This window comes from Vidua macroura, chromosome 4, assembly GCF_024509145.1.
Source record: "Vidua macroura isolate BioBank_ID:100142 chromosome 4, ASM2450914v1, whole genome shotgun sequence".
In the NCBI taxonomy this organism is placed as follows: domain Eukaryota; kingdom Metazoa; phylum Chordata; class Aves; order Passeriformes; family Viduidae; genus Vidua; species Vidua macroura.
In genome coordinates this window covers 32,840,060-32,856,019 of record NC_071574.1, presented here as the reverse complement: position 1 = coordinate 32,856,019, position 15,960 = coordinate 32,840,060, and the positions used below count along the sequence as shown (strand labels likewise).

The 15,960-nt window shown below is 35.7% G+C and overlaps 1 protein-coding gene across 1 annotated transcript in view; it reads right to left on the bottom strand.

The window, feature by feature from the left end:
- RXFP1 (relaxin family peptide receptor 1) overlaps positions 1 to 15,960 on the bottom strand; it is an 85,026-nt gene that overhangs the window by 16,344 nt on the left and 52,722 nt on the right. The window contains exons 2-3 of the mRNA XM_053976667.1: positions 12,801 to 12,956; positions 609 to 713 (exon numbers count right to left, since the gene is read on the bottom strand). Of these exons, the coding sequence (XP_053832642.1) occupies positions 609 to 713; positions 12,801 to 12,956 (261 nt within the window). The remainder of the gene's footprint in view (positions 1 to 608; positions 714 to 12,800; positions 12,957 to 15,960) is intronic.

Genomic DNA, 15,960 nt, shown 5'->3' with positions numbered 1-15,960 from the left:
TAAAGGGACACAAATAATTATATTACCTCTGTGAAAGAGCTCGTAAAAGCTCTTGAACCTTAGGCATGATATAGAGGAATCTGGCATGCTATTTTTGCAACACTTCTTTAGATTATTCAGCACTCTTATTACTAGAAGAACACAATTTTATGGGTAAAAATGGGTCAAAAATGGGTCAGGGAGTCTTTGCTCATCATAGTAGACAGCAGAATCAAGAAATCTGTACAAAGACCTGCATAAGTGGAGGGGGTTTGCAAATTTCATTTGATGTACAAAGAAGTGAACTGGGAGCAATGTTGCCTTCATTTCACTCTGAGATATATGCCAGTTCTATAGTTTCTCCATCAGTATCAGCATATTTAGATAAACATTTATATTGCTCTCCTAATTGGCATATGCTAATTAAAATATGTTTGACACTTCTCTTGCAGAAAATGAATCATCCTTAATGGAATTGAAATTAGCTTCAAATTAGCATTCTCTCATTTGAGATATTAATTATATTTTACTATAAATGAAACAGCACTAAATTTCCTGCTAAGCATGTATTTGCTCTGTATTTCTTTCTAGGAATCATCATGAATAAAATAATATCTGTAATTACTTACAGCACTCAGGTGTCTTTGTCTGAAATGCATACAGAGATTTCAGTTTATTGTATTTGTCCTTTGTATAATGTTTATCAAATTGCAGAGACCATCCATTGTTGTCCTCTAATAAAAAAACAAAAAAACATACAACATAAACAGACCACAAATAGAAGATATTAAAATAGAAATGGAAGGTAGAAATGTCTTCACTTAATTTAGTTGCATTAATTTTTGTCTAATTAATACAGGTGTTTATTCCAGAGCATTTCATACACCAGTAGAGAACCTTATCTTTATACATCTGCTTAATCTTACATATCTAAAAACAATATGAGCTGCATAGAAGTAACAGCTTATTATACCTTCAATAACAACATTTGCTGGGACAGTCACACTGAAAAAGTATAGTTGTGACGTCAGAAATGTTTATTTATGTAGGAGCCCAAAAATGAGAGGGAACAATATTTTCATACTTCCTTAAACATGCAGGTTTACCACTTTGTCCAGGAAAGTTGAAATTATTACCATGACTCTGACTAGTTTGCACAAAGGGATGTCTTGCACTATCACAGCCTGTAATTTCTTCCCTGAAAATCTAGATGAGGGCCAATGGAACACTGCTTTTCAGGAATAGAAGGGACTTGGTGTAACATGTTCAAGTCAGAATGTTCATGTTAAGCTTAATATGCATCTTAAACAAAGCATGATTCCGTATTACCCCTTTGGTCACTGTGCATACATGTACTGGAACTGAGTAGCTTATGGATGGAAGAGCAAAATTTAAGAGCAAACCTTTTAATTCCTTCCAAAGAGTGGACATTTCAAGATATAGTGGTGCTAGAAATAGCTACAGATCTGTTAGTTACTTGTTTCTTGGAAATCTATTGTATATCTGAGACCTGTGAATTGACTGATCCGGTAGCTACTTTCCAAACAGGCTGGAAAGGGAAAGGGAACTTGCTTTTAAAAGCTGTGATTGGATTTTAGTTTTCTTAATTTGAGTTTGTCTTCTCTTCAGCTTTTAAAGCATCTCTTTTAATGAACATGCAGCAGTAGCAGAAATGCTCCTTGGGATGGCACTCCCTAGCTGGTGAGCCAAAGCATCCATGACAATGGAAAGCAGCACACTTTAAGGATATCTACTGCAAAACATTTCTATGAGAACTCTCAGGATGGCTCTGCTTTGCTAGTAATTACAGTCTTAGATTCACCTTGATAATGTATTGGCAATAGTCTTTACCCCTGCAATTTCACAGGTTAATAGTTTAGTTATACTTAAGTACAATTCCTCATGGATATTTCTCTACAAATCTTTATATTTAACTAAGCATTATTATAATATATATAGGCATCAAAATAGGCAGGGAGAAATAAAAAATATTTACTTTGCAAATTTTCCCATTCTGAAATGGCTTCTCATTTTTCATGTCATGTTACATACAGCTCAGTTGTTGTTTTCTCAGACAGGCAAGGAAACGACCTTGAAAGCATCTCCTGACACCTGCCTACAGATGAAGCTTGTTTTAAGAGATGCTTGCCTCTTTGCTGTCTAAGCTGAAAAGATGTTATATGTACTGATTAATGATAATACGAAAGATTAAGTAACTTCAGGCAAACTATCCTTCATCTAGTTATTTGTTTGTTATGCATAAATTGAAAAGACGAACGATTCAAAGCAAATATAAGTACCTGTCTTCAGGAATTGCTCCAGTGAGAGAAAAGACAGAAAGACAGACCTGATAAGACATTTAAGAACATTTTACTAATTTCCTCAAGAGCAATGTATGCTTGTATGCTCTGATCCATTATTAGTTTTGCCATTCTAGATCATTATACTAATATTCAGAAGCAGCCAAAATGGACAAAATGAAAGGTATTGGCCAACCTGCTCCTGCCTGCTTTAAATGCTCAAAAGAAGATTAGTTTTAGGACTGCCTGCAGCATGGAATCTGTAATTGATGAAGTGATGAGAACAGACCCTTTGTCAAGTGGCAAGTGCATTAAAACCTACTGTCCTGAAGATGGGGCTATAATGAGGTTTTCTCTACCACTATTCCTGAATATTTAACTGGAACACATCCATTGACTTTCAGTTGTATGACGGGACTCAGCAATATGTGGGAATTCCACATACATAGAGAAAGTAAGATTTTTTAAATAGAAACTTGGAAAAATGGTTTAAAAACTAGGTTATTCTTGAAGTATTAAATATACCAAATGAATGCTTTACAGTCAGGAATATAGTATGAAAATACTATTGGATTGTCTAATTCATTATTATGTTCATAGAAAGTGAATATATGAGATTTTATTCCACATTGTTATACCTTTAAAATGCCTTGTCATGTGACAAAGCATGTACAAGGGGTGACCATCAATGCATTTCACATCTGCAGAGAAAAAGGATGAGAAGTGCCTCCCACACTAATGGGAATGATGGAGCAGTTTGTTACAAAGGGGAAGTTCCTCAGCATTTTTGAGGAAGTCTAGAGGCAGCTGTGTATTTTTGGGTGGACATAAAAAGGAAGGGGAAAAATTCACAGAGAAGATGGATTATTTTGTACTGGAATGATTCCAGCTGTTTGGTGTTTCTAGTGAGTTCATTTTAAATAATGGGCTTTTCTCATGGCATGCTTTCTACTAGAAATAAAAAGGCATATCTGAATATAATAAAACAAGTTATTAAAATCTTTTGACCTCCAGAAATATATGCTTTGGGCCAAACTTTGTGCCCAAACATAGGACAGTCTCTATTTGATCCAAGCTGTTTTGTCAAATCCTGAATGAATGTATTGTGCAATATTATGTTTAGTATGACCAGTCAGTGAAACACTCAGTGGCAGAACTGTAAATCACTTTTTGGTCGTTTAGATGAAGTTTTGTGGCCTGTTTTTACCTCTTTCAAGGCAAGGCTCTCCAAACACTTTAAGAAATGACTGGTAATAGTACTGGTCTTGAAATCCCAAATCTATCATTTGAGGGAGTAGAGCTCAGATGAGAAATTACTATTACCCTGAGCCAGTTCTAAATTATGTTGGCTGTGGTTCTGTTAAAAAAAAAGAGATCAGAGAAAACAAGGCATCATCAAGTCTTCCTCTACATGGGATAAGTGAAATAAGTGCTGGCAAACTGGATTTATCTGACTACAGATTAATATGCTCTTTCTTGCTGAAAGTTTCCAATCACCACTTCTGATGGGGATGAGAAAGAACATGTTAATCCTGACAAACTACAGATTTTAATAATCATTTCAGTGACAGATCCAAGAAAGTATCATATTTTCTCAATTAAAGACATATTTCTTACTTAATATGGAGCTTATGACGAGGATGCTATATCTATATGACTTCCCCCTTCTCTCAGCCATATCTTCATGGGTATTATACAGAGAAATGCTATCAGCTAAATGCATAAACACTCTAAAGAGACACTGTGTCACCCTTTGAGTTTGCCTTTGCTGTTGGTGGTCATAACCTGAAGACATATTTCTTTTTGTCAGTTGTTCAAATAAACTTTTTCTTGCTGTAAAGAATTACTTCGGGCTTTTCACAAAAGTATCTTTCCGTACAAGGAAGACCCATGTCCTCCAGACAAGAAGCATTTCCTCTAAAAATATTTGCAGATGAAGGAATATAATTTCTTTTTTCCACAGTGTTGAGGCATCCTGATACAGCCTCATAACTTACAGCAAGACCAAAACCACACAGAGATTTTACAAAACCAAGGGGTGCAGTGCCTGGAGGGAGGGCAAAGTTGGGATGGAATTTCACTGTCTCAGTTTAAGTATCCAAGCAGAAAAAATTAAGAACTTAGAGCTGGACACCTTATGAATCAATTCAAAGGTAAATTACCCCACATCAATCTGCATATCACTGCACATATACTGTGTCTTCTACCTGCAGATTAATTGAAATCATATGCAGCTTGTCTGCTTATATGTGACAATGTAATCATAGTAAACCAGACAGGAAACAATTTAATTTGCATAAGGTTTACATTTCTCTGGATGAACTAGACTACATACTTACACAAGGTTTTTTATGATTTTAGGGCAACTTAATTAAGCTCGTGCAACTTTTAAGAAAACAGGCAGGTTAAAATTTCCAGAAGATAAACATCTTCTCAATGTTTAATCTTTATTCCTGTGAAACATGTGCATAGAGTTTTCTAGTTTTATAACAATACTTTTAATCTATATGATTTTTTTCTGATTTTATATTCTGTTTTTCTTAAAGTATATTAAATTTTAAAAATTAAAATAATCCAACAGCATGAATACATCTATAGAACCTTTAGTTGCTTGAAAGTTCCTTTGGCAGTAAGCTACTATAGTGGAGACCAGGAGAGACATAAGTCTAATGAAATGCAAGTTCCTCTTAATTACCAACAATATCTAAAACTGATTAAAACCTCTCAAAATTTCAGCAAAGCTATTCCATGTGCTAATACTTACATATCAGAGTAAACCTTATTGTTTTGGTGCCATATACTGTGGATGGATGGCAATGACAATAAAATTTGTCCATATACAAAAAATTTCCATGTGAAGCTTGAAAATTCTATGTTTTCCCAGGTATTTGATACATTTTGAGTATACTATTGACTGTCAAATATTTACTTTATGCTTCACAAACAATTTGCTATCTAGGCTCAAAACTAAATAGCACCTCATACATTCAAATCCTGTATTTTAAGTATGATGATAAAAAAGCCATGCCAGGAGAACACAAGAACAACTATAACATTATTCATTACTAGTATTAATTTGAAATATAAAAACATCAAGGTCTTCTGCAATGTGCTGAGACACAAATTAAATTTTTCATTCCTTATGAACAATCTTGTAGTATTAAAACATATCTTTTATATAGATGTTTTGAAATACTGCATAGAAATTTAGATTTCTGCTACAGAAATATAGAAAATGATTTAATGAACCTACAGAACAGCAATAATTCTGTGTACAATTATAGACCTTCAAAGAAACACATACAGATCAGCATTACATTATACAGATTGTTAGTGTGTTTATCCTGTTTAACTTTTATTCGTCCCTTTTAAAAAAAGAGCTGCTCTGCTGTAACTTATTTCTTCAGGCAAGCCAGACACCTGGTGACCATGTGGCACACAGTAACAGATGAGGTCTGTGTTTTTAGAGGCAAATAGGTGCAAGACTTCAAACAGCCACTCCCTGCCCCAGCTCTTTAGGAAACCTCTGTGTGTGATGAACGTCTAAAAGTGAATTTACAACTGGGGAGTGGAATGCTGTCCTTTGTTCGGGGAACTCTTAGGGCTGAGGGCAACACAATAGTAAATACATTATCCAGCGAAAAACTCCTCTGGAGTCAGAAACAAATTAAATCTACATGCCTGTTCTTGCTTCAGTAGACTGGAAAAATGTGGCTATGACACTGTGATTAAAAAACAAATGCAGACACACTGCAACCATTGCCTAGCTGCTAAAAAAACAGTTTTACAGAACTATCAGCAAAATTGTCCAGAAGCCAAATTTTTAAACACTGAGGAAACTTGTACTCTCAAAATAGCTCAGGCTACTTTGTTCTATTAACTGCTCTACATAATTAAAGATACTGTTTACAAAAGAAGATAGAATTAAACACAAGCAGTTTTTTTCTTCCATTCTCCCTTTTAATATTGCTTGTATGTAAAGAGTAGTCAAATGTGTAACAATAGTTGCTGTTTTTAATGTCCCATTCATGGCAAAAGAGTCTGGTTTGCAGAGGTGCAAGGGCTTAGGGCCAATGTCTGTGATTTTTGTTTTGAAATTAGAAAGAATTCTGGTGCTTGTATTTTTACAATTCTTATGTTTAAATACTTTTTATTCTAAGTGGGACTTATATCTGTGTTACTTGCACATAAAGACTTCCTCTAGAGATTTATTAGTAATAAATGAAGAGCCTATGTTAACAACCAGTTCTGAGATGGACCATAAGAGCTATTCAGTAGTGTGTTACGACAGTAACACTAATTTTAAATGAAGAATAAACTGTACTTGCTCAACCAATTAAGTTTGAGATAAAAAGGATTGAGGCATTTATTTATGAAATCTATACATCACAAATGGCACGGGAAGAGACTGTATTATACCTGATATTTTTGTGACAGGTTGCACAACCTAGTTTTCTTCATCTAAAGGGAAAAAACCTCACTGCTAGCACAGTGCTTCCAGTCTTTTCAAGATCTCTTGAGGAAGGCTGGTACATGAGTAACAAACATTGGGTTTTCAAAACATATGAGCATTTTATTAGTTTCTTAACTGAGGCAAGTTATGATTCTTTGCTCACTGAAGACAGTGGGAGTCTCTCTGTTGATTTTAGTGGAGTCAGTCCAGGTCAGTTCTCACTGGGATTTGCTTTGCTTCATAAGCCAGGTGATGTGATTGAAGATATCACATCAATCATACTGTTTGCATTTTAAATTAGAACTGAACATCACAAATCCAATAATTGTATAGATTTTAACTGCATGTTTGTGTGGTATCAAACCCTAATGGAAGTTAGGAAAAAGTTTTGAGTCTGAAAGCAGGGTTATTTATAAAGGAATGAGTCCACCTTTACTTTACTTACAAGGGATTTTCAGAACCTGCAGCTACAGGAGGCTGACACATAGTATTAGTTATATTGGTGACAGAGCAAGAGGAATTAATCTCAATATTCCAGATATATAAAATATGTTTTCAAATTGGCCAGGTTGGACAGCCCAGTACCTTTTGAGTTCTGATTTTGTTTCTATATTTCCCTCAAACTAAATTTGACAGTTGATGGGTGGTTTTGAAACAAGAAACTGGAGGTAGCCCTCACTGCAATTTACTGGGAGTCTTCTCCCCAAATAACTGGCATCATATTAACAGCACAGCTAATTTACAGTTCTGATGATCAAATTGTGCTGATGACCCAGCAGAATGTGTGGAATATGAGAAAAAAGATTGCAACAAAGGTCTTCGAAAATCAGGCAGGAAAAGCATCTATTCAGTCTCTCAGTGGTTCAAAATTTACCTGCATTAAGAATTTTTGCAGCAATTTTTAATTAGTATGTTACGACTACAAAATGGCAACTGACCCAGTGTTGTATCCAGCAGAGATAATTACACAAAAGTTGTTTGACTGAGAACATTGTGCTTTTATCACTGCAATCAATAGTAGGACAATTTTAGTCAGGGAAAGCTGACCCTCATCTAGGAAAAAAACTTGTTCATTCAGCCCTCTAAGTAGAAGGCATATCAGAGAATTGAAAAAAAAAAAGTTTAATAATAAAATAATAAATATAATAAAGCAATAAAACAATTTATTATAAATAAATTAAATAATTTATTATAAATTAATTAATTATAAAATAATGAAAATATTTAATTAGGAGCATATGAAAGAACTGTTTTGTCTGTGTCTAAAACTATTCTAGGTGTTTTGAAAACAGAAATAACCATGGATCATTGCTGGCAGTGTTAGCTATCTTTTTCCAAATGCATGGAGTACATTTATGTTATGATGAATTTTTCATATTTTTTTTTCCAATATTTTGTGAGTCAAGATTTGTTCATCTAAAGAAATACACACCTTGTAATGAGAAGCACACTTAGGCTCAGCGCAAATCTTCATCATAAATATTGTTGTTCTTTTTGTTTTGCATTAATCAACTGTTACTTTTATCTATTGTTAGTTTTGTTTTTGTTTTATCATTAAACATCACTGTGAAGGCAGAGATCTCAAAACTCTTCTTTCCATGAATTTGTACTTGGGAATATGTACCTGGCACATTTAGTATGCCAGTGGACGTCAAAGAGTTTGCCTAGAGACTGTTTAGACTGCATTAACAGTCATATTGTAGCAATAATGTCTTCATGTGAGAAATATTTGCTACTTATTTTAGGAACAATTTCCTTGTCAACACTGCCACGACATTATGTGAGCAGAATTTGTGATTATGCCTATCTATCCTTGCTCAGGTTTAAAAAGCAATGAAGTAAACAAAAGTTCTAACCTCCCATCTATAAATGCCAAATAGCTACAGATTCAAACCTTACAGCTGTAAATAAATGGGAAAAGCTCTTCCCTGGAAAATCAGCCATTATGTTTGAAGTCAAAGATACTAGGTCTAAACAATATCAAACTTGCTCTGCTTTGCCAACTTGATCTTTAAACAAGCTTTGGCTCAGAAGGATGCTGAAATTGCTATCTCTTATTTCGCTACACATTTTGAATTTTGCAAATAGATACAAAAATAACTCCAAATGAAACATGATAGAGGCTAAATTGCATCACAATGTCCTCAGCCTAATTAAGAACTCAGTACTTTAGCAAGGACAGAGCAGAACAGCAGAGTAAAATTTACTGCTCTCTTGAGTCTAAAAAAGGAAACTCCTCAAAACCATAAGCTTTATGACAAATTAAAAAACTTTATTTTTATTTTAAAATATTATTTTCATGACAGATTGGCAGAGATAATTGCTTCCTCTTGGTGGACTACATTTTCAAGTTCAAAAGGTGAGATAACATTTTCCATGCACATTTAAGGTTATCCAGCCATCGTTCAGGCAGAGCCTCTCATCACTGCAGGCATGATAAATTGCCAGCTGCCTCCTCTTATTGCAGTTTACTACACTGCCTCAAGCTCTTCCCCATTAGGGTATAGCACACAGTATTTTATTGATTTTGGAAAGCAAACTTGGTGGCAAAGGCATGAATTCAGAGATGAGTGGGTCCACTCTAGTGTGAAATATCAGCTATAATTCACTCCTTTCCAGAAGTGGAAGAAATGCTGAGGCTGAGCTGGCAAGCAGGATATCCACACCCCGAGGTTAAATGCTAACACAGAATTCTGACTCTGTTCCCAACTCTACCTATGATCCTAATTTGAGATCTTCACTACTCTGGACCTTATTTTTATGTTTCTTATTTGGACATGGAAAGGAGGGTGCAAGTGAAAAGGAAGCAGAATTGAAGAGGGCGCCACAAAGCCAATCTTTGTGTGCCTAAACTGGATAATGAGCATTGATCACAGCACTTTTGAAAACACATGTCTCAGTGAGGATTTGGTTAATTTGAAATATTCATAATCATATTTTGCTGTTACCAGGCATACAGTGCCTGAGACAAGATTAATACTGCAAATAAGCTCAGAGATTACAACAAATTCTTAAAACAATAATTTCTTACAAATATAATCTTACAATATAACAACTATAATTTCCTTATAGAAATAAAGTGGGGAATGAGACAAATTTGTTCACTAAAAGAAGAAAGGAACCACTACAAGACAGTTGGAGTGAAACTTCTAATGACATATTTTACTTTGCATTTTCATGCTATATAGGCTGGTTTTACTGCAGACTTCAGATAGTGCTTTATCATTACTGTTAGTGAAACAGTTGGTTTACCTACTTTGTTTGAAATACACACACTTAAAAAAAGAGGTATTTTTGAACTGCTGTGAGGGTCTACATGGATTTTTTTCCCTCCCACACTTGTTGGGTTTAATCCTGTAGATTGGTCACCTCAAAGTTCCTCAAATTGATGCAAAAGTGTTCAGGAACCGAAAAGTTGAGCTATTTAATTAGAATATCTTGTGGATAAGATTAAAATGTCCATGGCACTGAATGAAACAATTACTACACTGGAATAATTTCATTTTAAATTTCTTTTCTGTAACCAAGACCAATTACTTTAACTGAAAACTAGTTGTAAACTTAAAAAAAAATGGGGAGAAGGAGCCATATATAACTGCTGGCATGAGGCAGGCATCCTGAAGTGATCCTAGGAATGGTGGGGGAAAAACAAAGACATATGGTTTCTCTGTCTCAGGAACTAATCATTGAGGCCCCTTTTCTTGTATTTTAAGTAAGATGAATAATCAAAACCAGAGTTACACCACAAAGATCTCCCCACTTACTATGTGTGGAATTATTGCAGAAAATCTCCTCAGAACATTCCATATACTCAGACAAGGAAGTGACTCTTCCTTTAACTGTACAACAAAGTATGATTGCCAAAGTATGAATACCAATTTTTGAGAAAACATTACTGTTGAACATTACACTAATGCATTTCTAAGTGAGAAGAAGGGGTCAAGATATGAGAAAAACACAAGTGGCATAGTTCTTCCCTGTGGGTCCATACAATGACTCTTCATCTTCTGTAATAGAGGTTTTCAAAAATCAAGGCTAGCTCATTCTTGAATTACAATACACAGAAGAGGATTCAATATCACAGCTGAATTGCCTTGTATGTTCATTTCTATAGAAGAACAATAAGGCATTACTAAGGACTTTGTTATTCATTGCTTCAGGGTTCACTACTAAATCACTTCTTGCAGCACTCTCTCTGCTCACTGACAACCCATGTTACTTCTAATTGAATTTTTGAAATTGGTTATTCATAAACCAAGAATATCTCAGTTCTGTGGCAGTAATAAGATGAGATGCAGAGAGCTCTTTCATTAATGGTCTCAATGATCTTAAATTTCTTTTCCTACCTAAAAAATTCTATGATCCTACACTGTCTTGTACTTCCCATTACAAAAGTGTGTATATCCTAATTAGCATCGTATTAAGCTGTATCTTTCCGCAAGTCCTTTTATGACAGACTTTGTGGTATTATACAGAAATGAAAAATTGATAAAGCAATTGTTTATTCTCCTTGGACTCAAACATGTGTGGGAATCATCACTGGCAATTTCTGCTACTGTAGGTCAAGATGATTCAGAAAAAACAGAACAAACACTTTTTGTTCAGGACTTTGATTATTTACAGCAGAAAGTAGGTTTGTAGCACCAGCAAACTGTAAAAAAACTACAAAATGGTGCAGGTCCACTGTATGGGATTAGAATTTAAAATCACTTTCATATGGAGTAAGACCCTGAAATAGCATAGGTATAATAATAAGATACTTCACATAGGTACACAAATCATCTTCACATGCAATGAGAACAACTACTTTCAAAACCTCATTGACTTTGCTGAGAGTGCTGGTGAAAAATACCTTTACCACATTTTGTTTGAAATTTCTTTCAGAAAATTTCTTTCAGTATACATAGCATGATATTTTCACTTAATATTTTAATTCTTCGCGGTCCTCCCCCCCAGATCTGATGTCAACACGTCTGTCTGGGACACACAAACAGTTCAGCTGCTTGGCTCTGGGGAGCTGGAGGCAGCGTGTGAGGCAGAGCATGGTGCACCTGGCTGCCCCCCATGGCTACAGGAAAACTACTAAGGAGTAAGAAGCCTACTTCCCCTATCTGCCACAAATCAGCAGCTCTGGAGAGCACCTCTGAAATATCCAGGCTGTAAGTAAGGTGGAAATAACAGTAAATAAAATGTGCTAGGGTCAATTTTCTCTCCCGTGGTCTTAGCTTACAACCAAATGGTGAAGCTTTCTCCTCACAGAACACAGGGGCTCCTTTCCAGACTATCCCAGGTCTGTGCCACCTCTGAGCTGTGTCCAAACACTGCATGAGAGATGCTACTCAGCGTAGACAAAAGCTGTGCCAGGGCCATGCTCACAGAGAAGCAGCAAGGACAGGTAAATGCCCATGCAAAGCCCTGGCCCTACCGGATTTGCAGTAGAGGCAAAGCCAAAGCCTACAAGCCAGGTGAAGATCAGAGCTGCTATCCGGAGAGGCTAGGAGTGACAAGGATCAAAACAGCATGCACAAGTGACCTAAATGTATGCCCTGGGATTTTTACATTTTCAACCACCAAAGCTGCTGGTAGTGCAGCTTGGACAGTACACTTACAGATGCACATGTTTCTCCCAAATTAGGGCATAAATAATTTCTGAAAAACCTTGAAAATTCTTCTAAATTATGTTTCCCTCATTAAGTCACATTAAGCTTTTCATAAACTCTGTTGGAGCACACATCTACCACTCCTCAGCAACAGTCTTTGATAGATCACATACATCCATTTTTAGACATCAAAATGACATGTACAAAGAAGTTCAAAGCAGGGAAAAAATTGGATACTGATAACTGATGCCATATACAAAGAAAAATATGGCCCATTCTTCTTTCCCTAGCAAATGATTTGCTAGGGAAAGAAGGTGGCTTTATTAGCTAAAGCAGACCTGCTGCAACCCCTGCAAAACATGTAACTTTCCTATTGCTGACACTCCACAGCCTCCTGTTTGGTGTGAGCACTGCCTGGGTTTCAGTGATTACATGTGCTAGACACGAAGCAAAGTCGCAGCCACGTACCACAGTTGTCTTCATCAGCCCGATTCCCGCAGTCATCCTCACCATTACAGTGCAGCTGTTGGGGCAAACACTTTGTGATATTGCCACATGGAAAGTAGCCCAAGGGGCACCCAGTGCCAGCTCCAGAAACATGATCTTCCAAAGAGTCACAGATGACTAAATGGGAAGAGAAAAAACATGTTTATTTTATGATGTGTTTAAAGGTATTTGATATTATGCCTTTGTAAGTACTCATTACATTTGAATGTGAATATCAAGCAGCAAAAAATGTATTAATTCATTGGACATGAAATTAAAAACAGTATATGAAGTACTTGTTAAACTTGGCAAAAATATTTTATATTGTTAGCTAATTAAAATTTCCTTTGATATAAAGCAAACAGGTAATTCTCAAACAGGTCATTCCACCCTATTCTTCCTCAGAATAAGATCAAAATGTTAATTATACAAGACAAATGACCTAAGGCCACCATTTTAAAGGATTGTTTCACTATTTATTTTAACAATACACTGGATAAACTATAGGTATTCCTGCCTATGGAAGGGTGGTTGGAGCTAGATGATCTTTAGGGTCCCTTCCAACCCAAACCATTCTATGACATTAATTTGTGCTGAAATTTTAGACCCAGATAGATACCCCCCTTTATACAAAGTCAGATCTAGATATGTTTGATTATATTCTAATTTTAAAGAAACTTGGTATAAATGGATGAAGGATCAAAGAACAAGGCAAGTAGGATCAAATCCATGACACAGTTTTGCTGAAAATTTAGTAAGATATCATGAAGGGGCCAATTATGAATCCCTCAGAGGAGTTGTCAGTCTGATCCAAAAGCTGTGGAGACATTGGTCAGAATGTATCAGTGTGAAATTTAGATACACAGGTGCTGTTCTGCTGAGCCCATGCTTTCCAGGAAGGAACTTCAGAGAACACAGGACTTCATTCAAGCAATGCTGAGGGGAAAGGTTGAGGGATGATGATAAGGGACAGCCAGGGTGGCTGGAGGACTCTGCCAGTCCTCTGTTCTTCAGTTCTCTGTGCTGCAGCAGCTGCAATCACCCACATTTACAGATGCATGGTGCCTTACCTATCCCACCAGTGCACCTGTGGGACAAATTCTGCCATCACCATTTTTTCCCCCCAAAAAAAGGTGATTTAACTACTACTTCTGTAATGGATTGCAGGATGCCTAGTCAGATTTCTTGTTTTACAAGACCAACTTCTTCCCAAGAGCATACTATGGAGAGGGTTTAAAATTACACTAGAATTAAATTTGTTCAGTCTACAATACGTTGGAAATGGAGAAAAGCATCATCAGGACAGGACACTATCCAGTGTTCTTCTCTTCCAAAGCTTCCCTAAACCTACCTAGTACCTTTCTGCAAGGGTCTGCTGATTTAATTTTTGAAGCACTTTCAAAAAGGAGTATCACTTTCTTATTAGAGCTACCATTTGACTTAATGCATACTGTCACAAAAAAAACCCAAAAATCAAATACAAATTTTATTTTAAATTTCATTGTGATCTTAGAGCAGTTCAGAGACTCTCTATAAACTTTATTAACTGTGATGTGAAGCTTGTTCAGATAGTAAACTGCTAATTCTGAAACATGCAACTATTTTTCCAGTCTATTTTCAAAGACAAAGTATAAATCTTTCACAAAACTTTCCCAGATTAACAAGGAATGTTCTTGGACAACATCTGATTTTTTGCACTCATTTTTCTCTTGGACTAAGAGAAATCACCTGAATTTCAGTCAAGTACTTCAGAATCATAAAAAATCCCTTCCAGAAAAACTTCCAGTTAAGCCCTTGACAATGTTTACAACTCTGAGAAATTGGAGTGTAAGAGCTGTAGCTGCAGAAAACTGAGATAAATATCCACTATATGTACAGAAGCTTGCTGTCAGAAGCATCCTGCATAGAAATTCTTATATTCCAGCTAACCACCACTGAATGATATAGAAAAGTTGATTTACTTTTATCCACAAGTATATAACCCATGCAATTACTCAAAGAATATCAGCTCCTTAAGACTTTTATGCATAGGTACCAAAAATATAGCTACATCGTAGTCACAGGGTGAATTCACACTTGCATATTGTTCATAAATTTCTCTGCTGTTCTGTGCTTGTAATCAGAACATTATGATTAACTTGTTCCACCCGAAAAGAAGTAGCAAGAAAAGCTTATGTAGGCATACTGTTAAGCAAACAGTGTATGTGTACTATTTAGTGTCTTAAGTCTCTTAGCAAAAAGCTGAGCAGGCAACTGAGGCTCCCTTAAGTGTTACAATCTGAGTACCTACCAAACCATTGGTAAGAGACACCAGTATGGAAAAAAACACCATAAATTAAAACATCCCAAACAGACTATCAAAAAACCTCTCACATTTTGTCAAGCTTTTAATTCTACATGCTAAAGACATATTTTGACTGATCTGAACCTTGTGCTTAAAGGGGCTGATCTCCATGCAATTTAAATTTCAAATAAAGGATTTATCTTTTCACAGTGCCATTCAATCATGCTGATTTTCACAGCATGTTCCAAAATTTATTATTACTTATTCAAATAATATTAATCCATGAACTAATTATTCAAATAATATTTATCCCTGAACTAATAATGAATTTGCTGTTGCATTTTAGAAATCTGTACTTTGCCACAAAGAATAAGTCCCTAATGATGTTCAATGTTTTGAATTCTCTGTACATTTATAGCCTTGATGATATCTGTTCTGAATCTCTGCATTATTCATTTGTGCTATGTTGGATTACCCTGGCATGTAAATATCTGCCTGGGAAAGGAGACAACACAGCTTCAAAACTCAACAACTTCATCCCAGTTGTAAAATCAGTGAAAGCACTGGTCTTTGTCCACTGACTTGTTAACATTACTTTGTTTATGCAAAAAAAGACAGAAGTTTGGACTCTGATGATTGCAGGAGATTTATGTATGGAAAAGCCCCCAGTTCTCCGGGGAAATATTTGGTAAAGCTGACAAAGGTAGACAGGAGATAAAACTGTTGTAAAATGCTAGATAATATTCAAACAATTATCTTGCAGATTGAGGAAATTTAATTTTGGTCTTTTATGTGAGGAAAATGGACAAAGATAGCACTCCAACAATGGAAATTAAAAATTATGGTTATTGTTTTACA